General features: G+C 38.4%; 1 protein-coding gene across 1 annotated transcript; it reads right to left on the bottom strand.

Moving 5' to 3' along the window:
• Positions 1-2,105: 2,105 nt before the first annotated feature.
• Positions 2,106-11,967, bottom strand: dyrk4 (dual-specificity tyrosine-(Y)-phosphorylation regulated kinase 4). The gene is made up of 14 exons (XM_055155815.1): positions 11,593-11,967; positions 9,808-9,891; positions 8,820-8,972; positions 8,492-8,642; positions 8,173-8,336; positions 7,484-7,620; positions 6,763-6,903; positions 5,712-5,850; positions 5,229-5,310; positions 4,090-4,262; positions 3,953-4,013; positions 3,404-3,533; positions 3,128-3,303; positions 2,106-2,758 (listed from the first exon to the last, which is right to left on the bottom strand). Exons 1-14 carry the CDS (start codon positions 11,614-11,616, stop codon positions 2,538-2,540), a joined length of 1,836 nt encoding a protein of 611 aa, XP_055011790.1. The 5' UTR covers positions 11,617-11,967; the 3' UTR covers positions 2,106-2,537.
• Positions 11,968-25,667: the final 13,700 nt, after the last annotated feature.

Below are 25,667 nucleotides of genomic sequence, written 5' to 3'. Positions count from 1 at the left end.
ATTTTTAATCTGGTTAAGTAAAGTCTGGGCTTTTTAATTTTCTTTTAGCAGACAAAATATCTTATGTGAAGATTTCCTCGTCTTTGCTTCTCTACAGCAAACCAAGTAATGCAAAGTATTCAGATTACGTTACTCACTTTAAGTAATTTAATGGATTACATTACAAACTACATTTTGGGGTATGTAATCTGTAATCTATAAGGGAATATATTTTAAAAGTAACCTTCCCAACACTGGTTGTAAGCATAGACCGTATGGGTTAGGGTATGGGTGTAAGGCGTTGAATTTTGTGATGTTAATGCGTAATAACAATTGCTTTGAGATGTTCCTTAAATTATTCCCAATTCAGTGAAAAAGGATTACATTCTTTAAAAATCCAAAAAGAGGACAATAAAAAAGATTAGAACTAAATATTTACTTTCCAGTCTCTTTCAAAGAAAAAGAAACACACACACAAATCTTGAATAAAATTGATGTTGTTGATAGGCTGTTGTGTTGTTATGCTGTCATGTTGTATGTCTCTTTTTGTATTTATTGGTCCTATCGGTACCGTAGCGTGCTCTATTTGTTTGTATTTGATGATTTGCAAAAAAAAAAAAAAAAAAAAAAAAAAAAAAAAAAAGCTTACTTAGGAATTCAAAAGCTTCCCAGTAATTAGTGTTAATGCATCAATATCTTTTTTTAAACATTTTTTTACAGTAAAATTCTACAAGAGCATGCAATTCTCTACTCGAACAGAAGGTGGCGGAATTTAATTGCTACTCAAATGTAAAAAGCCGCTCATGTTAACCACACTACAATTTAGTCTCAATTAGGATCCTTCAAGATTGTAAGATCTTCAGAGACCGTATCTCATTGCTTTAGGTTCATTGTCCATTGTCTCTGTGACATTTGCCAAATTGCCTCACAATGTTATTTTGGTACATTAGGCATTATACACTACTATTACACACATTTATTTCATGAGAAATATAGTAGATGCTAATTGAAATGTACTTGAACTTGTCAAATGAATGAAATCATGTGAAATGTATGTTTAAAACATATTTTATTTTATTTTTTATTTTATAATGGAAATACAAATAATATTTAAAATAGCTACTTTGCATCCTCTGTTTGGGGTTTTGGGACACTGAATTCTAGGAAGGATTGTGAGTAAATGTAGAATTAGAAGATCACTTCAGTGGTGCTGAACACAATGCACAACCATTTTTTGTTTTCTTAGATTTTCTAATTTCATTGTCTACACGCTAGAGTAAAGTGCAAAATTTCTAATACTGCAAGGCACAAACTATTGATATCAGATCTGTTGTTTGTCTAGTACACCTGTATATAAAAATTGTAGGTCTCATAGACTTACAAAATGTGTCCAAAGTCCATACATCATTAACAACAAGTAAAACCTTGTCTAATGTCCTTAATGATATTCTGAAAATGTTGATCCTATAACATCTTCTGCCTTTCACATACACAGAAAATTATGGATAAACTATTTACAATTGTACAAAAACATATACAAATAATGAACTTAGAAACATACCAATAATTCACCAATAATGAGGGAAAAACTAAAGACATTCAAAACCATCAGGCTATACAGATGTGTTACAGCTATATTTATGTTGTAAAAAACACAGAAAAAAAGTATTTGGCTCAGCCGTTATTGCACATATAAATAAAGCATTTAGAAGCAATACAATGACTTATACATGCACTTTTGTTTGTATCTACTGCATTATGAGGATACAAAAATACAATGAAAGTTGAACCTATTTATAAAATAGTTCAATGCTCTGCAAAGACTGGGTTCAGAGTTACAGTATTACAAAGCCATGTACAATCATAGACTGTATAAACAAGTGGACAAAGGGATTGTGGGAGTGTTCAGCTCTAGTCCAATGAAGCTCACAGAGGCTAGACATTTTAGGGGCAAATATGGAGCCAAGATTTATATAAGACAAAATAAGCAAAATAAAAACACCAGAATCATGTAGACTGGGTTAATACAAAGATTTTAAGACCAAAATGAGCAGCCTGACAGCAACAGTTACAGAGATAGGGGTGACTTTCTTTCAGTTCAAAGTGAAATGGAAACAGAGTCGATGGAGCCGGAAGCACCCCCATGCTCACTTCCTATGTGGAACAAGGTGGCTTGCTGATTAGCTATGTCCATTTATATATACAGTCTATGTGTACAATATAACTTCCGAGCCTTGTGCTTCTATTGTGTCTGACCTTCAATATTTTGTAAGGAAGCTGGTCTTAATCATAAATATGGATATCTATATAAATATGGATATATCATCGCTTTAATTTTCTGCTGTAAACATCAGTTTCATTTAAAGCTAACAACACCAGGGACTTTGAGATGTCATTGTTTGAATCTTAACATACTTGATTCATAAAGTATGTTTTTGGTAGATTGTGCCCTTTTCATGCACCATTCAAGTACACTGTCAAATAAGAGGTTTGTTTGACCATTCCAACAAAAATAACTTTTTAAGATACACGGTAGCCACTCACAGATTCTCCTGTGGTTACATGATTGGGGGTAAACACTCGGCTGGTTCTTCACTGCTGTTTCTGTCAGTGCCCAATTCCTCTTGAGGCTTGATTATGATATGGACGGGACGCTCTCCTTCTTGTTGTGTGTGCTCACAAACCTCCTCCTCCGCCGAAGCCCCGATTGGTCGCAGACGCTCAACTGAACTTTGGTTGAGTTTGTCATTAGCAGTTGAGTCTGAAGGGACCTTTAAAACTATAATAAAAAACAAGTATGATTAGATTAAATCATTTCCCATTTGTGGTCATTAGACTGTATATATGTAAAGATACATGGAAATGTTATTGCTTTGGCTAGAATGTCCCACAGTATGGCATTTAATTTATCTATTTCCAGGGCTAAGTTACAAGCAGATCTGCGGAGAAGCTCACTCACTCACAGTGCATGTTTTCGATAGTATTTTTAGACAGTAAAACACCTGTTATTGAATAAATGCAGCATAGATGAGTTTAATTCCATACTGTGAAAACTTTCAGGCAAAGCAAAACAAGTTTGTGGTGGAAAAGTTAAACAGTGGACCTTTAATTTCATATTTGTGGTCATTATAAATATATATATTTTTACCTGGCTTGCTGCTGTTCTGCTTTTTGTTGTCAATGATGCTGTCTGTGTTGGTTGAACCGTCATTTGTTTTCTTCACAGTTGGCCTGGTTCTGGGTCGAACTTTGTTGAAATTACCCTCGAGGATCCACTGATGCTGCAGCCCCTCATCTGGAGTCATCCGCTTGGTGGGATCCCAACTGAAAAAAACAAAAAAAACAACAACATTTCGTCACGCTACAATAATCCACAAAAAAACAACAACATACAAACAGAAATAGAAATGGAAAATTAACTTACGTGAGGCAGCGTTGAATAAAATCCAAGAACAAAGCATCATTTGTCTTCAGTGCCTCTGACATCTCTTTTGAACCAGGTCTTCGTTTCTTTCCTTTGCTGTTGGTGATGTTCCTTGGATTTCCCTTTGAATCTGACATTAAAATAATTTAGATGAAGTTAGTTAATTGGGCATAAAGACTATCTTGAAGGTGCACTATGTAACATTTTGGTTGGGAGTCCGTCACCTGTTTGTTTTTAGAATTATGTCATTGATATGCGTAGAATGTTCCACAATATGACATTAATAACCTCTAACTTACAATTATTAAATTACAGGTTGTTTTATGGCAGAGAAATACAGAAAAACAGGCATTCTGACTGTGAGCGGGGTTGCCTCTCCACAGATCTGACCTATAACTTGTTCTGGTTTGGTCTCCATGAAGAAGTGAAGTTTAATATTATACTGTGAAACATTCCAGATGAAGCAACAACATCCATGGAGAAAAGCATTTGATGGACCCTCCACCAGAAAAGTTACACAATGCACCAAAAAAAACCTGACAAACTTACCAAAAAATAGCCTCCTCCTTGATGCAGATTGAACAAAATCATTAGGAGGCATTCCCAAAACCTGCAAACATCAGGACATCTTCAGCACACACCTCAGTCACCAACTTTTGTTTATGAGGGGAAAAGAGCCTGGGTACCTCCATTATGCAGGCAATTTGTTCCACCTCACTCTCTCCGGGGAACAGAGGGTAGCCTGTGTACAGCTCAGCCAGGATGCAGCCCAGGCTCCACATGTCGATAGCCATGCTGTAGGGGTGACCCAGGATGACCTCCGGGGAGCGATAGAAGCGACTTTGGATGTACGTGTAAACTGTACAGAAGATGAATTATATATTAGCGAGAAATGTTTCACTCAAGACAAATAATCATACACATGACATCCGTAACAAAAACAGTGGTGGAAAGTAAAAGTTGTAAAGTACTCAACTTAATGATGCATTTGTTTCTATGGATGTGTCACTGCTCTGCCTGAAATGTTCCACAGTATGATGTTAAACAGCTCTACCTTAGACATATTCAAGTACAGATGGTTTTATAGCTGAAAAATACCTACAAAAACAGGCATTCTGACTGTAAGTGGGGTTCCCTCTCCACAGATCTGACCTGTAACTTGGTCTGGTTTGGTCTCCATGATGATAGAAAGGTTTAATACCGTACTGTGAAACATTCTAGACAAAGCAACAACATCTCCATGGAGAAAAGTGTCTGATAGGCCCTCCGCCAGAAAAGTTAAACAATGCACCTTTAGGTAAAAAGTATTAGATACTATCCGTACTTTAAAGTACATTTTAAAGTGGATTCTTTTTACTTCACTGCATCTGAGAGTACTTTCTACTCCACTACATTTTTGAACTGCACTGAAAAGTAAAAATATTTTTTATTATTGTGTGAGGCCTGCAGAAAAGGCTAAGGGTTTATTTTTGACATGTTCATAATTTGAGCAAACAGAAAGATACAAAGAAAAACAGCTAGAAAAAATTCAATTGTTTCTGCACAAATCACTACATCTGCAACCTCATAAGACCTTAAAATATGAAAAAAATACTTTTACTTTTTTAAACGGGTACTTCAATACTTTTACTCAAGTAGATTTTTCCATGTGATACTTTTACTTTTACTAGAGCATTTTTTCTCTTCAGTATCTGTACTTTCACTTAAGTAACAAAATTCAGTACTTCTTCCACCACAGTACAAAACAATCTTTCACTACACTGAAACTGAGCACATGTGTTTTTTGACTACAGATGTGTTCCAGAGACAGTGCGGACTGACCCACCTCTTTGCTGCTCGTAACAACTCGATCCAAAGTCGACCACTTTGATGTTCCCAGGCCCTCGCTGTGACAAAAGAATGTTCTCCTGAAATGAAAAAACAAACAAATCAGATACAAAAACTTGAAATTTTAAATCACATTCCAATGCAACCCCTAGTTATAAATTTAAGTATAAATCAGTTATACATACAGCTTGTCTTACACTTTTAATCTGACCTTTTACTGTTCCGTTATATCTCTTTGTAACTGTTTTGTATTTTGAATTGCATTTGCATTGTTCATTAATATGCAGTGTCACTATCAAATAAATAAACCAATACAATTCAGGATTACACGAAATTAAAAGAAGAGATCAAGAGGTTTTCTGCCTCTGGTTTAATGTCCATAGGTGTTACAAAAGTCTGCAGCCTCTTATTGACCCTTATTGCCACTTATTTCTGTGATAAAATGTGGTCCATGAATGTTAACAGGAGACAGGCTCAGTACCGGCTTGAGGTCACAGTGGATGATTTTCTCCTTGTGCAGCATTTGCAGACACCTGAGCAGTGCGTGAGTGAAGCGACGAATCAGAGCCAGGCTGAAGCCCTGGAAGTTGTTCTTTTTGATGAGCTCATATAAGTTCACTCTGTTGAGAAAAAAAAAATTACATAAATATAAAAAACAAAAATGGGATTTCAAAAGCACTTTTTATAATTTCATCCTCATCATGAATAGTTAGAATAATAGATAGCTAAGTATTTGATAATAAGAATGCCATGAGAATAAAATTTTGTAAAATAACTTTTACTCTTGTACCAATGTTTAGACAAACTTCATTCATCCACAAGGGAAATTATTTACAGGAGATACTTTCAAATCAATATCTTTCTATGGGAATCCTTTCTGGATTAATACTTTTCAAGATATTTAGGATATTTTTAAAGTCTTTCCTTCTGTGTATTGAAACGGTATAAATGCATACTCCATATTTTTTATTTCTAATTTATTCTTTTTAATTTGTTGTTTATACCTGAGACTGAGACTACAAAGGAATTTCTGTTTTAAATTTGCAAAACAAATAAACAGATATAGTTGTTGTGAGTCTTCATAGGCATGTGAATAGCTGCAGACTATAGAAGAACTCTCCTATTTATACTCTCACTGTCTCCATATACATGCACCCATTATAGTACTCATCTCCAGAGGAAGACAGAGACAGACCGTTTGCTCCTGCTATTTCTTGCTGCTTGTGATAAGCATAAACGTCTTTAGCCTGTGTAATATGAGCCTTCACACCATGAAGCAAGAAGGAGTAAAAGATAGGGCCCTAATCAAGGCTTTAACTTAAGGGTTCAGTGACTGTAATGTTAGACAAGGTAGCAGTCCAAGTCGTCCTCTAAAGGTCATTCAGCCAAAGTGAGACATAAAACTATCTGCTTCAAATAGATGGGTATAACTGGGAATTCACGGTGATCTATGAGGCTACCACGAAGCAATTAAGTAGTGGGAAAGATGGTCGCAGAGTTTAATCTGGAGTTTCACTATGGTATGTACTGACCCCAGGAGCTCAAAGGAGATGCAGAGGTGATTTCTGAAGTAGAAGTACTCCTTCATGTGAATGACGTTGTGGAGATTGTCTTTGTCTTTCTTCTTGAGCACATCCAGGATCTTCAGCTCGACCAACGCCTGGTGATGAAACCTGCAGTCACAAGATAGACATAAATTATAACACAGCTCTGGTGAGGATTAAAAATATCTGTACTGGTTTACTAAGAGGTGTTGACTGACATACGCAAAAGCCCTTCCGTGTACATTAAATAGAGCAGTATATGTGCTCTATAAATACTAGACCATATACAATCTGTTCAAGGAAACTAGATCTGAACAAGGCTAACAAGGTGGAGAGCATGGGGGCAGGCCTGTGGTAGTTTGCACTCATTTTGTTTGCTGCATAATTCAAGTCGTGGTAAAACCGAGTGGCTGCTGCATTTAACAAGCAGGAATTCACCGTGAGACAAACTAAGGGCAGACAGGTAATGTAACACCCCAGGGTGCCGACTTTTATCACGCTAAAAAGGGATCTGAAATATTTGGCAGACTGAAATGTAACAAGATACAATATCTCAGATGAGGGGAGGAGTTGAGTGAATGCGAATGTGACAAATAACACATTCTGCCTTGAATCTCACAAGTACTTGACCTTGAAACGTGTAAAACCAGTCCTCTCTGATTAAGGATTTACAGGGGATATTATCACACATATTGAGTAATTTTTATACCTTTTCTTATTGCGGATCATCTTGATGGCTACCAGCTCATTGTTCTTGTGGTCGAGACATTTTAGGACCTGCCCAAAAGAGCCTTTCCCAATGACTTCAAGCACCTCAAATCTGTATCCGATGTGGTCATGAAGCACCTGAAAAAGCATCAGGAAATTAAACATCAACTTTTAACAGAAAAGATCCAAGGAAACTTAATGAAGAAGGCTGATATTTTGTATTATAAATTTAACAAATTAACCATTTTTTCTTTTTCTTACTCACATGCAGTGCTTGTATAATTAGTAGCAGTAATTTGCACTGATTTTATCTTTCTGTTTGCATGCGGATGTTGTAACAGCTGCTCTCTTAGATACCCCATAGCACTGCTGTAATCACCAGTCACAGCCCTGACAGTGGCTTAGACATATAAAGCCTCCATGCTCTATTATTCAACCCCAACAGGATGTCCTTTACATAATGATATAAGACACCACTGCATAAATTGTTCTTGACAAAACTAAAACAACCGATCATGAACTAAGATCACATATTGTACCACGAAGTACAATAAGTGTGTTACTGGATGGACTCTAGAAGGATTAGGGTCAAAGTAAAGCATCTGGTCATGTATATTTCATTGTTCCAAGTGATGTAAGAACTGAACATACTCAGCACTATGTAAGAAAGCTTTAGTAAGAATAGCATACCCTTATATAGCTCCCGTGTTCATCATCATATCCCGAGTTCTGAGGTGCACCTTGTGACCCTTCAATCTTCTGTGCTCCCAGACCCAGGAACCAGATCTCTGAGTAGTCCATTATCTCCTCTTGTTCAAACTCCGTCAAACGCTCTTGGAAGTTCTTCAGTGCCTCTGCAACGGGGTGGAAGAAGAGGTGGACAGCATGAGTCACTTACATCGAATTCATACAGATAACACACGTGCCGAAAGCCAAGGACTGTGAATCAGAATCAGTGGAATATTTTTAGTTTAATGCTAACATGATCTAATTCTACATGCGCCCATACCAGCAGGAGTCATTGGTAGCCTCAGTCCTTCATATGCTTTTTCTTTCTCTAGTTTGTTGCTGAAAATCTTGTTGTTGCGTGACACAGGCACTTTATCCAGTGTTGCTCCAAATCGCATGGCAAACTGCTGAGCTGGTTTCGGTCTTTCCTCCTTTTGAAACATTCAGTCAAAAGTATAAATAGAGGAATAATGTCATGTCAATCTCTATTTCATTTTTGCACTGTTCCTCGTTATGGCCTCTTGAACAAATAAATAAAAAGTTTGTCTAGGTCTAATGTCTAAGTCTAATAAAGAAGTAATCAAAGTAATACACTGATGGCAACCAACCATGTGAGTCTGGAAGTTGTTGAGAGTCCCTTTGGAGGAGATTTGGGGCAGGATGCTGTCTGTCTGCTGGTGCTGGTTTTTGGCATTACTGACCACAACTTGGACCACGGGAGGCTCAAGCTGTGGTAAGGTTCCTATGCCAGGGCCAAACTTCTGCAACAAACAGTTATTTTAATTAAATTAGACATTCCATTAAGACAGTCATGTAGATTATATTTGATTTAGCTAAATTATCTTTATTTTGCTAAGTTAGCATCTGGCATGGGCTGCAGCCAATTGGCATTCACAGCAAAGGCTCAGGTGACCAGGACCCCCCACAGGCAGCCGCTGGAATTACGGACCATAGTGAGCGAGAGAGAGACAAAGCCTGTCTGCGGCCTCTCTGTGGGAGAGGTGATGAGCAGCAGCCGCCTTTCTCTAGCTGCCATCCTACGTGCTTCTGAAGCAAGATTACATGTGTCACAGCCTTGCAAGGCTATGACCCAGCAATGAGGGCAAATATAGACTTCACTTCGTGGCCAACTGGACTAAGAAAAAACTAAGAGTTGAGCCTTATAGGACAAAGTGGGTGACAAAGTACTAAACCATCTATATAACAGATCTATGCAATAAAGCATTGATATTTCAAAATAGAATTGGTTGTGTATAATTTCATTCACATGTTAAGCGCTGCTTGGGATGTGGTTAAGATGCATAGAGATAGGGCTAAATATAGTCATGAGCACCTGCCACAACAGGCAAAGGAAGTAAACACAGCTCCGTGCCGCTACAAGATTGGGCGCACGCTGCTTGAATTAGACACGCTTGTATCAGTCATCTGGCACTATGGAGAAGTCTGATGTGTGAGACCACAATACCCCTCACAAGGCACTGACAGATGTGGACAGTTGCAACTATGTTTGTTTTGGACCAAAAGGGAAGATTCTAAACAAAGATATGCGGACAGGGACACACAGGCATGTACACAAACGTTTAAAATAGTACTGACCTGTGTGCATGACCGGTTTGATCCGAGGCGTGATCCATCTGATAGAATTCTGTGGGGATGAGGGAACGCCTCTGGTCTAGACGCCTGGACAAGAACAAGAGCTGTTCATTAGTTACACCTACAAATGACTTTGATGTTCAATATTTATGACAACTGTCCTGTGTCCAAATCATTTCCCTTGTGGATCAATAAAGTTTGTATAAGTCTAAGTCCCTCCACTGGTCATGTCTCCATTGTTGTGTCTATTCCTGTGAGTGAATGCGGGGGTCTGCACATGTGCACATTGTAGTGGAGTGGATTCACACGTGCAGATGACTCTCTTTAACACTTGACTGAACAGGTTAGAAGGGAAACTATACAAAGCCTCAGAGGCTAATCTAAAAAAACACACAGTGACATTTGGGATGATTGTGCACAGAGCCAGACACGTGCCGTTTAATCAGAGGGCAAGAACATATGGGACAAACAAAGCTAAGCTGCGTATGGAGATGGCACTCGGCCATTACAAAGGCTTTATAAACTGTAACTGGATTTTTAAAGTTTTATTTAACCTGAAGGAGTCCTAATCCTAACCCCTGGTCACGAGGCATCAACAACACAACCTACATGTATCTGTTGTGTGATGATGATTCTATCTATCTATTGAACTACACACTTGTCCTACAGTTATTATAATATTGAGAAATCAGATACATGTGTAGTATATTAATGAGTGACGTTGTGATTTACAGTAGATGGCTATTATTTACCACATTTACGGGAATACAGCACCGATCTCCGAAAAAAGACTCATCCCTTTGTGCTTATAAGAAACAGTTGTCTCCCTCGGGCTGTGGATAAAAACACCACTCCCTGTTTGGCCTTTATGTTGACTTTGGGCCTCAGTAACACAACAACAATATACTAAGGAGAGGAGCAGTAATAATGTAGTCATGGTTCAGTATCGGGGTGTGAGAACAAGCCATGTAGGTCAGCGGTGCAGCTTGGTTTCCCAAAACATCAGTTACTGTAAGCCTGGCTAATGAGCCCTGAGCCACTGCGCACTTCAAACATCACAACAGCTAACAATTGCACAGACAGCACAGATTTACCTCTGCTATTTATTTATTTTATTTTATTTTTAACATCCTTGTGGTGAGAGTGGAGAAGACCTTTGAGGTTTCAGTGGAATCCTCTCAGTGACAGAGTGAGAAAAATATGAGCTCTTTAAGGAAGTTCAGGGTCACTTGGTCAAAGCAATAAAGCTGCCATAGGATAAACGTAAACGTAAACAAACACAGATACAGTTAAAGAGTGTTCACTCAGATCACAGCTGTTAGGCAGAATGAGTATTTTTTTATGCATCTAGTCTCTCTTTCATAAAGCACACTCTAAAATATTTAAATGTCATGTGCTGACAGTAAAATGTGCAATTCCATTACGCAGAGGCTATAATTCAATTCCTGAGTAAAGTGTGAAAAAAAGGCTGAAAACATATAGACTTACAGAATCTGTCAGCGCACAAACACTCAAGTAAGTGGGCTACAACGACTGAAATAGAAGTGGATCATATTTTTCCTTAGCACCTGGTTCACAGTCAAAGGAAACAGATATAGGGAAAAAAGTTTTATGAGGTTGTTATCTAATGTTATCAGATCGGACTATTGTGTGGAATAAAACTTGTTTCTCGGCAAAGACTGAATCCTTAACAAAGGTGCATTCTTTTAAACACAAGGCAGTTCCTTTCGCATGAAACCAACACAACAGACACGGAGTCGATAAATAACCCAATAAAAAACGTCTCACCTTGTTGTTTATTTCTGGCAACATGTTGAGTTTTGAGTCTGTGAAACCGCTGGACACCAGAGAGATTATAATTATACAATCCAAATGAGAAGCATAGTATCCAAGTCTTAAAAGTCCCTCTAAGGTCCAACAGTTCTGATGAGGTGAACTTGCAGGTGTAGGCTAAATTATAAGGATGAGTAAATTCCGATGAGCAGAGCTCCGGAGACCCAAACCTGCCGAGCCGCTGGTTTTACACGGGCAGAATAAATGCGCTGTCGTCAGAGGGAAGATTAGTGAGCGCCACAAGCTGTTGAGGGTCTCTGCGCCTTGACGCGCACCGCTAAGACACGGCAGCCACCTGTTCAGGTTTCTGCTGCTGACAGCTGGGGCTTTCCCGATATAGATCTGTTTTTTTTAATCATTTGCGGTCGTCCTCCTCCGCGGCGCACTGAGCTGAGCTGATGCTCCCTCACCGACGCCGAACACCGACGCACGCAGCGCGCACAGCACTCCACTCACGTCGGAAATGGCAGAAGCAGTGCTTATGTATGAAAAAGCTACTTGAGTGAAGGTGGGGCCGACAGTTTTTCGATACTGACGTAGTCTACTCGGTTTACTAGTGAAAAAAATAAAGTGCATAAAATAAAACTTCCTGCGATAGGCAGGAGCATACGGATTTCATCTGGGTGACCTCGAACAGCGTTGACACCATGATAGACTACATGTGTTAATTCAGGGTGCATTTAGTCACAGTTCCATTTGAGCCTAATCTGACAATAAAGTGTGTACCCTACCCACTGGCTGGTAACGATACCAACGCCATTATGGCCAAATGTAATAAGATGACATTAGTCTTCAGCTAACCCTGGTCCTCACCGCAGGGGTCAAACAACTCGTTTGCTCATGGGCAGTAAAAGATATTAATATGATTAACGACTGTTATGTAAGCTTGTTGGTCACTTTAGCAATCAGAGCCTTGAGGATGCTGCCTTGTCCTTTAAAACCAGCTCAAGAAATAGAAATAATTTTAATAGACAATTAAATTAAATGCAATGAACTCAAGTGTGTACTGATTAGTGGACTGTGGCCCCTGCTGCTGGAGGAGCCCATCAGGGTGAAGAGGCATTTGACTCAAGCAAAGCTGCAGGAAGTGAAGGCCCCTTTAAATCCAATGTGATTAATAATCACAAGGGCGGCCGAGGAGGCTTGTATCTTATACAACATGAGATTACCCTGAGATGACCAGAACTCAATATGCTTCACAGTTCAGCCTATTGAGGCTGTGGAGGGATTGTCACTTCCGTTCAAACACAAGTGTCTGACTCAAATGACCATCAATAGCATTAACAACTTCAAGTTCCTTTTAAGTTCTAACACTGATTCAGTAAAGTCAAATCTACCATTATGCCATTATCTTTCCTACTTCATAAAAAGTACAGGTTCCATTCATAGATGCAGAGAATTTTGACAAATGTTGAACAATGTTACTTTATCAGAGACTCCATAAAAAGCAACATCTAAAACAATGGAAACATTAATAGATAAATAGCCTACACAATGCCCATTGTGAATTCATTTAATGTACCCTGCCAAGCCTGCCACATTGAGAGAGTTACTCTGTGTGGAGTAAGTTTCCCAGGAAACAAAGCATGAGGAGATGTAAATAGCCTATTATGAATCTATGCCACAGTGATATGTTATATGATATTCCACAGCTTCTTAGGCGTATATCATAACATATACAGTATTATATTGACTTATAGACAGGAATCAATTACCTAATTAAGTTCATAGCATCACATAGGCCTGTCATGAATGAAAACCAATTTTGAAGCACAATATATTGAAACAAATTTATGCCGTTGTTAGAATAACAATAAAGCAAGGTAATCCTTATAAAAACTTTTTTCAAATGTACAGTATCATTAAAAGGCCTAGCAAGAGTAGCAACAGCTAAATAACAGAATGAACCAGTAATTAACCAGACGTCACTCACTTATTCAGCCTTTAACAGCTCAAATGTTATTGCATTACAACAAAAATACCCCAAAGTTCCCAAATTTTACAAAGAAATTGTACACATGATACATATTTATCCCCATATTTCATATTGAACGATAAATTGATGCAGTAATTATCATGACAGTCCAAGTGTCACGTTTAAACTTACCTCTGGTTGAACCCTGTTTCTGCCCCAGCAGCAGCAGCAGCCCTGGAGTCTAAGGCCACAGCAAACCAACAAGCTCCTGTCTGTCCACATGGTACAGTTGCTCCATACTCCCACCAGCTCTGCACGGGCCCCTCAGCCTCCACTCATCAGACAAAGCACCACTTTAACTCACACAGGTACATTTGCATCTGAAATCATGTAACATCTTTGGAAAAGTAAGTCAATGGATCCACGATATTGTTGCTTCAGTTTTCTCATATCATGTTCTTATATTCCGTATTCGTCGTGTCTTGTTTTATCTCCCCCTCAGCTCTCCTCCAGGATGCAGGCTGCCAGTGAAGCTGCTGATGCGGTGGTTACAGGCAGTGAGGCAGAGCTCGTCTTGACTGGTGTTAGTGACGCACAGACACAACAAGGGACCCATCCGGAGCTGGGGACACATCAGCAGTGCTTACTGGGGCCTCCGGGAGCACGAGCTGAGGAAGAGTTGAGCCAGAGGGTACAGACACTGGGAGGAAGTCAGACTGGGACAAGTGCAGTTCTAATGGGCCTCCCTGGAGGTTCAGAGCTGCCACTGTATCCTGGAGACAAAGCCTTTGGGGCCGTCACAGTCCACTGTCCCTCACTTCTCCTCATCACCTCCTCCATCGCTGCTCTCCACCTGCTCCGCTGCTGCACTACGCCCTGTGGGATGCTACAGTGTTGCTGACAAATAGTGCATAGGTGAAAGCTTATCCTCACAGACCGCAGCCCTGGCCCTGTGCCAGCTTCATGCAGTAGCCTACGAACAAGTGGACTTGAACAAGCAGAACAGACTATAGAAAAAAGGTTTAATCATTGTCATTTACACAAAGTAAATTATTATCCATGTTGGGAAGTAACTGAATACATGTACTGAAAGTACAGTTACTTTTTCATTTGGTGGTGGTAAGAATACAGTTACTTTCCTAAATTAAAAGGAATACATGATGGTATTTGATTACACAACTGAGGCTTCAAACTGCACAAAATTATTGAGAAAAAGAGAAAACACAGCTCTCACAGTGGGTGCATGTGTGATTTTCTGTGTCTAATTTGGCATACATTAATGCATAACAACAAAAATTAAAACTGTTTTCTCACTGTAACATAATGCAACTCGATATAAAAGTATTTTCAGTATTCAGAATACAGTACTCTGTTTGACCATATATCAGAATACATTTCAAAATACATTTTAATGCAGGTATTTAGTGTTCTGTAACTAAATGCCTTTTCAATATTCTTCCCTTCACTGCTTATTATTGATATTTGTCAAAGGTGAAAGGTGAAGCCTTATATTCTATCCCTGAAAGCTTTACTGTTTGATGACACATGCCCAATCTCGCTTTACATTGAGAAGATATTCTAACTAGAGTTAAGCTATTTGCGAGGCACGCAAGTCTTTAAACTTTTGGTATCTTGCCGACACCCTACAGAGAAAAACATATCATTTTGCGGCTCCTGTCACATGGATACTTCCAACCTAGTTCTAACTGTGCACAGTACACAAGAATACATACAGTAGGGCATTTAGAATGGTGGTGCAGCAACAGCAAAATAGCATGAATCTTTTATAAATGTTTTAAAGAATCACTAATACATGTCTTGTGCATAGTTATTGTAAAAAAAGCGCCTCAGTTTTTGAAGTCTAAAAACACTAAGATAAAAATTTTTTAATTGTTATGCCAAAAGAAAAAAAAAAATCTAACAAAAAAGTGGTAAATGTAATCTCAAGGAAGATCTTGCTTGCCCAAGTTCTTTTCACCAAAAATAAAATCACTAAATCACCGCGTTTCGGTGACAGAAAAAATGTGCCTATTTTTGTAACATGGCTGCTGTGCTACTGTATTTTATTACTGCACACTCAGCTCGCCTTCATGCCTCCAGCATTTGGGGATTCGGCTGGCACGTGCTGACTGTTATTCCCACAACAGCCAACAAGGTTTTACAGAAAATATCTGAGGTATATGCACAGTTTGTCTACACAGTTTTATTTTACACAAGTTGGGGTTGGGGTTAAACGTTTTCCACAGTGCAGAGCCATAGAGACAGCTGTGGAGTGAGTGAACAGCAGGTGGATAAGAGACCGCAGCAGCCGGTCGCACATTCATTCCAACAAGGGCTGAATGACCTGCTCACAAGACAACTATAATCCATCAGAGCACTGAGATGGGCCACAGCTCCAACACTGCCGTGAGCCAGAAGAAGTGGCCGGAGAGGTGCTGCCAGCCATAACAGACCGTATCTATGTCAACAGTGGTTTGCCAAAGAGCACTCTGGGAAGCTTGACCGTGGTTGGCAGGTGGACTCAAGCATCTGCACCTTTACACGTGCTCAGGAAGAGAGCTCAGTGACAGCCGGTTAGATATGGGTCAAGTTCACAAGTTTACAAGGCTTACTAAGGTGATAATGGACCCATTACAACTAATCAAAATGTCAGACATCATAACAGTTTGCAATGAGCACCAAGTAAGAGCATATAAATTACATCCTTGAGACTACAATGTCAAGTAGCATCTCTTAAATAAGAAACTAAATAAAAAAAAATACAAAGTTGAACTAACTAACTATACAAGAATAAATCTAAGAGAAGAAAGATGCTACTGAACAAAAACTAAAATCTGAACTCATCCAACTTTTTCAGGCTGATTAGAATCTGACCCAGAGCTATGAAAATGATTTGGTATTATTGCATGTATATTATTACCGATATTTTCATCGAGTTAGCTCTTAATATTGGGGCCAATAAATAAAATTACATGTGTAAGCTCTCATCATTCAAAACATATTACATCTGCTGTACTACTATATAAACATGTTATAGTTTAAGTACGACAAAATAAATAATCACAGAGGATCAATATATCAGTCTAATTTGCGAGATCCATTTAACAGTGCTATTATCTTTCATGTCATTGTGTCTTTATTTCATAGTAGCACAATGCTCAATGGTCAGCAGTATTCAAATACTGGTGTCAGAATTTTAAGGAATTATATTATAACTAATAAAGTAGTATGGCATGTATGAAATATTTTATGCATATTTATATGTTATGAAACTTGACTGGCCTCTGTATTTACTCTGTCATCTTATTCTCTAATCATTTAAAAAAGTAAAAAACAATAATGCTCAAAGAACTAGTGATATATATTTTTTAGGCCTGTCACGATACGAAATTTGAAATGCAATAAACAACATATTGAAACGAATCTATGCTACTGATAAACCTAAAGCAGAATTATCCCCAAAAACTTTTGTCCATCATGAGCTGCAATAAATAAATAGCAGAATGAGACACCTCAGTAAAAAGTTATTTATTCCACCCTCTACAGCTCATGTTTTATTATAATACAGAAAAACGTCAAAAAGTTTCCCTCTAATTAAAAGAAAATGTACGCACGATATAGTAATTATCATGACAGGCCTAATATTTTTCTTGCAAATTTTACATCCAACAGACATACACCACGCCACACACACATATGTATTTTTCAAGGATCTAAAGTGTTTCGGCTGAGCTTGGCTGTGTCCAAATAAGCATGACAGTCTTACCTCATTAATCATTCTTTCAGTGTGGATCTGTGGCTCCTTCACTTCCCTGGAATGAGACCTGACCCATGGCCCCATGCTGTCTCCAAACTTCTAATACAAAACTCACTCCACCTCGCAAGCACTTAAGCTACTGTGGCTACAGTAAGCTCCATGTGACCCAGTATTATGCCCCTGACAAATAGCATGTATGATGGTGCTGGTGTGAATATGCTTACTGCACAGGGAGAGCTGGTGTCATGTGAGCGCCTCTGACCTGAATGCCCCAGACCAAGGCCCTGCCAGCTCTGACAGGCCGAGGATGGACCTTCCCAGGCCTCTGCTGAGTGATGATGGCCCGGCATCTCAGGCACCCAAGGGCCATGCACCTTAGCAACCACAAACTGCCCCTCATATGGCCAAAAATGACTCCTGTTTATCTTAACCACACTAATGTAAACAGTATCGCTCACTCGTCTTAAATGTTCACTGCGTAACATTTCTGGTCAAGGGGCCATCACCTGCTTCTCTCAATTGTGATATTGCCAGGAGTGTTCCAAAATATGGCATTACATGTATTTATTTCTACAGAGACAGCAGGTGATGCCACAGGGATAAGTTATATGTAAGGTCTGTGGAGAGGCGAGCCAACTCACAGTAAAAATACAAGTTTTTAGGTTAATAAAATCCCATAAGTGGTGTTGCATCTTCACTTTTTATTCCACGTTTAGTCGGACATTTATAGGAGGAAATCTGCGTAAATACGGTGACGCAAAAGTGTGTGGAATTTGATTGGGTATGCATGCCTAACGGCTAGGTGGTGACACTAGTAGGTGATAGATGTGACGTAAATGCGTACGCAACCTGAGCAGATCTGACCAGAGTTTTGCATCTTGGGCAGTGTAGACGGAAACGCTATGACAACTTTTCCACTCTGGAGGGTGGTTACAGATTTTTGCATTTTTAAGCCCCAAGAACGCTGTCACCGTCTAAACAAAAGGCACTTCCCATAAAATATTTTGTCGTTTTTACCCGCAAGCGTTCTCATGTAAACAAGCCCTTAATGAGTAAATACAAGTTGGATACATTTAATGCCATACTGGGACATTCCAGACAAAACAATAGCATCTCAATGGAGACAAGCAGGTGTCAGAACGTCTACTCGAAATGTCACACAGTTCACCTTTAAGTTTAAACTCCTATCACCAGCATCTGAAAGGTGATATGCTTTTGTCACACACAGATACAAGGGACCCTGTGTCTAAGCTTGACTGACACTGGCAATACAAAGCATTTAACCTGCACCGATTACAGTAAATGACTGTGTTTAAGCAGGTGATTTGTTGGGAACATGCAGACAAAAGGAAATGAAACACTGGCCGCTTTTGTGGCAAGAAATAAGAGGATTCAAACAGACCATTGGTTTTGTTAGGTAACTGTGGGCTTGGTGTTCTTGACACTGATATCCTGGTTCAGTTTTGTATGTGAAGGCTGAACACATGTAGTAAATCCCTTAAATGTAACTTATCTACTGGGGGATCCACTACCTGCTTGTCTCTGTGTAGATGTTTTTAGTTTGCTTGGAATGTTCCATAGTATGGCATCAATCTAATCTATCTTAAATTGTTTCAGTTACAGGTGTGTTCATTGTTAAAACAATAATAAAAAAAAAAAAAAAAAAAAAACATTTATTCTTACATTGAGTGAAAGGCCTTTCCACAGATCTGACCTGTAACTGGGCCTGGCAGCATTATCTTTTTGTCTCCATGGAGATAAAGAAGTTCTACTGTGGCGTATTGCAGGCAAAGGTGAAGAACATCCTCCCATCCATCCATTTTCTTCCACTTATCCAGAGCCAGGTCACAGGAACAGCATTCCAAGCAGGGACTCCCAGACTTCCATCACACCAGACTCTTCCCCAGCTCCTCCGGTGGGACCTCAAGGTGTCCCCAGGCCAGCTGAGAGACATAGTTACTCTTATGTGTTCTGGGTCTTCCCCGGGGCCTCCTCCTGGTGGGACATGCCCAGAACTCCTCTCTAGGGAGGCAGACGTCTGGAACAACTACTCCAAGCTCCTCACCCTATCACTAAGGGAGTGCCAAGCCACCCTGAGGAGGAAACTCATTTCAACTGCTTGCATCTTGACAAACGCTCCGCTAAAAAAAGTTACATAGTGCCCCTTTTAGACTGATAACAACACACAAGATCAAATGAAAGCGATTGGCGCATGTTCTTCCCTGTTGTTTTTGTTTTGGAGTTATTTCTTGTTAACATTATTTATGGCTGTGATTTACCATCTCAGCCTTTTCTATTTCAGTATCCAAATAAATAAATAAACAAACGGCATACACATTTGTATAAGAATATCTTCCACATAGATAGGACCTGACACATTATTACACAACAATGCCGCTGGGCCTATGGACAGAGGGTGTGATGGGGGTGGACGCTGCTGCCTCTACTTAGTAGCTCTGTTTTGCATGACTCACTGGCAGAGAAAAACAGACACTTCATGCGAACAAGCCACGCACTCATTAACCAAACTCCCTGGGTGGCTGTTTACATCACATTCTTCACTATTTTTAGCCGTGATTTTTAGGAGTGTTTTTGTCCAGCTGATCTCAGGACAAAAAAACAGTAAAAAAAAAAACAGTAATCGACAATGATGTAGTTGGGTTATTTGAGGCGTCTGGACTCAATCTTCTGTCAGTAAAAGGAAAGAAATTTGACTATTTTTTTGTGTTAAATGTCAAAAGTCAATTTGATTTTATTTTGTTAACTGAAAATATAATTGAAACTGATTGTGTTTGATTATGATTTTTATGCTTAATACCTAAAACAGCTCTCTCTGACATACTATTAAAAACAAAGTCAATGGGGTCCAAATGTGCTTGGGCGTTACAGTCGTACTCATGGCCACAGTCACATGCACTGACTTTAACACACATGAACACTCCAATAATACATATGCGTGACAGAGTATGCACACATGCGTCAATAATGCACTTAAATAGAAGGTGTATATGATCCACTGTAGGGCTGTAGCAGACTAAAGAAAGTACTAAAGTCAAGTACAGACATGCCCTGTGAATAAAGTTATCAACTTAAAGTGGATAAACTGTCTGGACAGTTTCTTAGTCATTTATTTAGTTATTTAGTCATTTAAGCAGCCATAATTTTGATGAGAACGGATCATGTGTCCTTCTGATTGGTTGATCCATCTGTCAATCACCAATCACGCCCTCTGAAAGTGGGGAGACAGGATATGGTTCCAGATCCTCTTGTCTTTGTAAGGTTTTGTCAAAGTTTCTCATTCTTTCTGGTCAGGTAAGGTGAACCATTTGTAAAAGCTCTCACAATGATTAGGCTCTTGTGTAAAAACTACTATCTATACAGAGAAGTACTAATAAAACAGCATCCTCAGTGAAAAGGCAGATTAAACTGTCCAGTAAGTCCCAAAAGTAAACTGAAAATTGACACTAATAGAATAATAATTGACAAAAAATTGGTTGACCAAGACACCATTGGGCAGTAGTAGTAGTTGTAGTAGTAAGCAGTAACGGAGGGAAACGGGCAGATTTTTTACATTCAAATAGCTCTTATTCAGAAACTAGAGGAACTATTGAAATAAGTAAAGTATCAGAATGTAGGAAAGAGTTACACTCCAACAGGGTAAAGTTAGCCCTGCGATATTCTTTCAATTTGTTGACAAAAAATTAAAAAACTCATGTCGGTAACGGAGGGAATGAAATATGCAGCACTTTTTGGGCAATAAATACAAACAGCAATAACTAGCGGTTCTCACTTACATATCCTTAACAAACTGGTTTGAATATTTGCTTAATCTAGTTTTCTACCATATGGTACAAGATTAGGTTGAAAAACCTCTTACTCTTACTTTCTTTATTAAGAAAGGTCATGGTAACGGAGGGAAAAGTAACGGATGGAAAATTGTGCAAGCAAGTAGAAGGTGCATGATTTTGCATAATTTGTCAGCTTTTTTTCTTCTGAATACTTTAATATTACTTCAAAATGAAAGGTAACTATTTCTATAAAATATGTCAGTCCTTCCAAGCAAATTTTTATCATTTTAAATAAATTTTTTTGAAAAATCATGTACCTTCTTCAACAGTTCAAAGATCGAATAACACAAGATATGATGAATTACATCAATTTATTTACATGATTTCCAGGTCTTTGAAATTTGGGAAATAATTTTTGTTCCATGTTTCATACATGGTCTGTTTAAAACGTATGTAACTTTAAAACCAAAAATGGTCCAGAAAAAAGGTCAACAGTTTCATAAACTAGAGTACATATGTATCTGTTGAATACAGTTTTATATCAGATGCATTAACTTGAATTTTTGGCCTTGCTGAATACTTCTGCTTGACCGGGCCCCATTGACCAATTAACTGACTAAATGAAGTGTGATATATCACTAAAATAAGTATAGACGATAAACACTAATATTGCAACCAAACCACAAAGCAGAATTATCACAGAAAAAGTATTCTAAATCTACAATATTGTTAAAAAACATGAGCTGCAAAAATAAATAGCAGAGGTGGGACTTGGGACTTGGACTCGGGTCAGACTTGAGTCACTATTTTTAGGACTTGAGACTTGACTTGGTAAAATGGACTAAGACTTGGAACTCGATTTGGACTTGATGGTCAGTGACTTGGGACTTGACTTGGACTTGAGGCCTGTGACTTGAGAAGACTTGAGAAGCACTTTAAAATCTGAATTCTTTCTATTCTGACCGTAATAATTCACACTAAGGTCTTGTCAAGACATTTAAAAAGGAAAACTTTACATTTCTACAACTCTCATATACTCTATAAATACTCATATATAAATATACTATGATTTTTTAAGTACATTTTAAATAAAAAATCATATTAATTGCAAAAATCTAAGCTGTATTTGGTATTTTGGTTTAAAGACTTGAAATGACTTGAAGCTCAAAGAAAATGACTTGGTCTTGACTTGGACTTATGGGCCAGTGACACGAGACTTGACAAAGACTTGAGACTTACTTGAGACTTGCAAAACAATGACTTAGTCCCACCTCTGATAAATAGTAGAATGAAACACTAAAAGAAGTAGTGTGTAACTCTGATAGAGGTGGTGCTGCCAACTGCTTGTCTCCATGGTGATGTTATTATTGCTTTGCCTAGGATATTCCACAGTATGGCTTTAAACAAATATATTTTATTTCTCAAAATTACTACAAAAACTTGCACTTTTAATTAATATGAGCGAGCCCACTTCTCCCCAGATCTGACCTATAATTTGGCCTGCTGATTGATTGATTGATTGATAGCATTTATATAGCGCCTTTCAAGACACCCAAAGCGCTTTACAGTTCATTATTCAGTCACTCCACACTCAGTGTGTGTCTGATGTAGTCTGCTGGTTTCCATGAAGATAGTAGTCCAGCAGATGGCGGACCAAAATAGTTATGCAATGCACATTTACTGTAAGTAATTTGTTTGTGTCTATAATTAGTCATAGAAGTTCATAATTCAAGCTTCAACAGCTCAAATATTATCACACGCAAAAAAAAAGTCCCCATAATAATTATTGACCATGGAAATTATTGTTCCATCTGTCATGTATTGAACGATAAGGTGATACACTAATTATCGTGACTGGCCTAACTTATAAACAACATCCTTATTACTAGCCTGTTATATGGGAGTGGTTGAACGGTTTTGGCACAGTGACCTCTGGGCCCGTAACAATGATATCACTGGGTAATTCACTGGACGAGAGCCTTCTTCTAAACAGTCGGCTTTAATTCAGGGCTCTGGTGTCAACGAGGCACAAAGCTGTGATGAGAAACTCTATCAGGGACAGGGTTCATCACAAGAATGGAGCACACACTTTCCACAGAGGTCAATGGGCACATGTGAAAGGTTTGCCCACATAAATGACAACACTGTTCATCTGAAGCCAGGGCAATTTTAGTTAGGCCCATTGCAAAGTCCTGCATATGTAGCACTTGTGGTTGGATAAACGGCTTCAGAGGGCGTATATTTTCTATTTACCATATGCAATGGAATACAAGAGACACAACTATGACCACAGCAGCGCACACTTCACAATTAGGACCTGCGAGTCTTACTTATTTGCTTTTTGTGCACAATAATATAAAAAATTAAATATATCTACAAAATAATGAAAAAAAAAAATTGCCTAACCTATTACAATTATATTACAGCACGATTAACTGTTCCTGCTGGTCCCCCACATACAGTACTAAAAGATGATACCAGTATATTGTGTTGCAGTATATACTATAAATACTATAGTAACATATATAAATTAGCTGGAGATTGGAATATCTCCATAGAAAAAACAAAACAAAATATTCTATCATTTGATTAAATGTCATCAAAATGTCATTAAAAGCCTTGAATAGGGTTAGCAGTGTATTTTAATGTATAAAATGCTGCTCCCCTTTAAAGCAATCTGTAGATTAGAGATCAAGTGACATGCTTTTTTTCATGGCTGATGTCGATACTGATTGTTTAAAATCCAGAGCAACTGATAGTCACTATCTGCCAATATTTTAGGGTCACTATGTAGGATTGATTTAGATTATTTTCACCAAATGCTGTCGGTTTAATTTACAACATACTCACCTACAGCCCCCTTTTACCACAAGCCTTCAAGATGGCTAAGTTGTTACATTTTAAGCAGTTATATATTTGGATTAAAGTGTTCAAATAAAGCTTTGTGTATACTCTTTAGACAACAAGTCAATCAAAAAAAAAATCAGCCTGTACTGGAGATTTAAGACCCACAGCATTGCAAAAAGTCCGATATATTAGCTAACATATATCGGTCTATTTCTACTGTATATATGGTAGTATATCATGTCTCTAATAATCAAACATCAAATATAATTAATAGACAGGAAGAATTGACATGCACAGAGAGACCTACACTCTGAAGCCTCCTTGATCTCAGGCTGCAGCTGCTGATGAGAGCACCTGCTTTCGTCTGCACTTTGCCATGACGCAGATGCTATTGATATAGTGACGAGAAAGTCTCTTAACGACAAGGAAGCTGTAAGGAAACCAAAGACAGGCCAGCCTAGATTCAGCGCATTATTCCTTTAAAAAAAATCAATTGTACTCTTTCAGTAAGGTGCATTACAATAACAGGCTTTTGATTGTGTAAAAGAATCCTTGAAAATAACACCCCAAAAAGTGTCATGTTTAGTAACTGTCCAGAATAGGGGTGGGGGATGTTGACAAAAATAAAAATGTTGATATATGTTTTTGCATAATCTTGATAACAATATCCAAACAGCATTTTAACAGTGGATCAGGAAATGTGCCTGTAAAATGCTTGGTTGAGGTTCAAGTATCGTACAAAATGTGAATGGGCTATAAAGATTAATGACCAGTGCATTTCATTCTTTCCATACTTAATCAGCCTTTTTTTTTATGTCATTCTTAATTATTTCAATAAAAGGCAATAAAGTCCATATTATAATTTCTAACCACCGAGTGTGGAGTGAGTTAATAAAGCACCAAACTGTAAATCGACTGTGAGCGTCTGGAAACTAATGCATTATTACTATCATTATTAGTGACTTTATATCATGGAGTCAGTCCTCGGCGGCAGTAAAACTACCTTTAGGGACGTGGACAAACATCAGCACCAGGGTTCAGTCAGGTTCTTATATTTTTATTGGTTGTATTAGAAGACTGTCTGTCACATTCACACCCAAGTCCACCTGCAGTAAAGGTTGAGTGGGACAGATTGTAACACAGAGCAGAGTGTTCCCAATAAATCATGTCTGCTGAGTGTACTAAATCACCAAAATAACATTTATTAAATGTCATACATCTCAACACATGGTGTAGCCGATCCTACCAGTACTTGGAAGCTTACGTAACCAAAACACTGGCCCCTAGACTGTGTAGAGCAGCCAAACTATCCTTTACCTGTATGAATGACTAAAATATAATATACACTAATAATAGAATAATAATAATGATAGTACAGTTGGCTTACCTTGAGTAGAAGAGGGAATGTACTTTTTCTATCCTTAAGTAGTCTCTCAAGTTTAGTCTTGGGGGGAAATCTGTTTAAAGAAAAGCACCTTTAATGGTATTATTTTATTTCACTGTGTGATCTATAGTGACACCTTCTGGAAATAATTGTAACTGAAAAAGTACTGCACGTATAACAAAGTGCAGTAATAGGAGAGCGTATAGAAGTTGGAGGTTGTAGCCTACACATTAAAGACAATACCAGACAGGCATTGAATGACATTTTAATTAGCCATATATTCTACAAGAAATGTCAGCTGAGTTAAACCTGAGTTAAACAGCAGCACTAACCTTCTTT

Source organism: Boleophthalmus pectinirostris, unplaced genomic scaffold (assembly GCF_026225935.1).
Source record: "Boleophthalmus pectinirostris isolate CB_2022bp ecotype Guang Dong unplaced genomic scaffold, ASM2622593v1 HiC_scaffold_2, whole genome shotgun sequence".
Taxonomy (NCBI): domain Eukaryota; kingdom Metazoa; phylum Chordata; class Actinopteri; order Gobiiformes; family Gobiidae; genus Boleophthalmus; species Boleophthalmus pectinirostris.
Note: the sequence above shows the minus strand (reverse complement) of the source record. Positions and strands in the feature narration are given on the sequence as shown.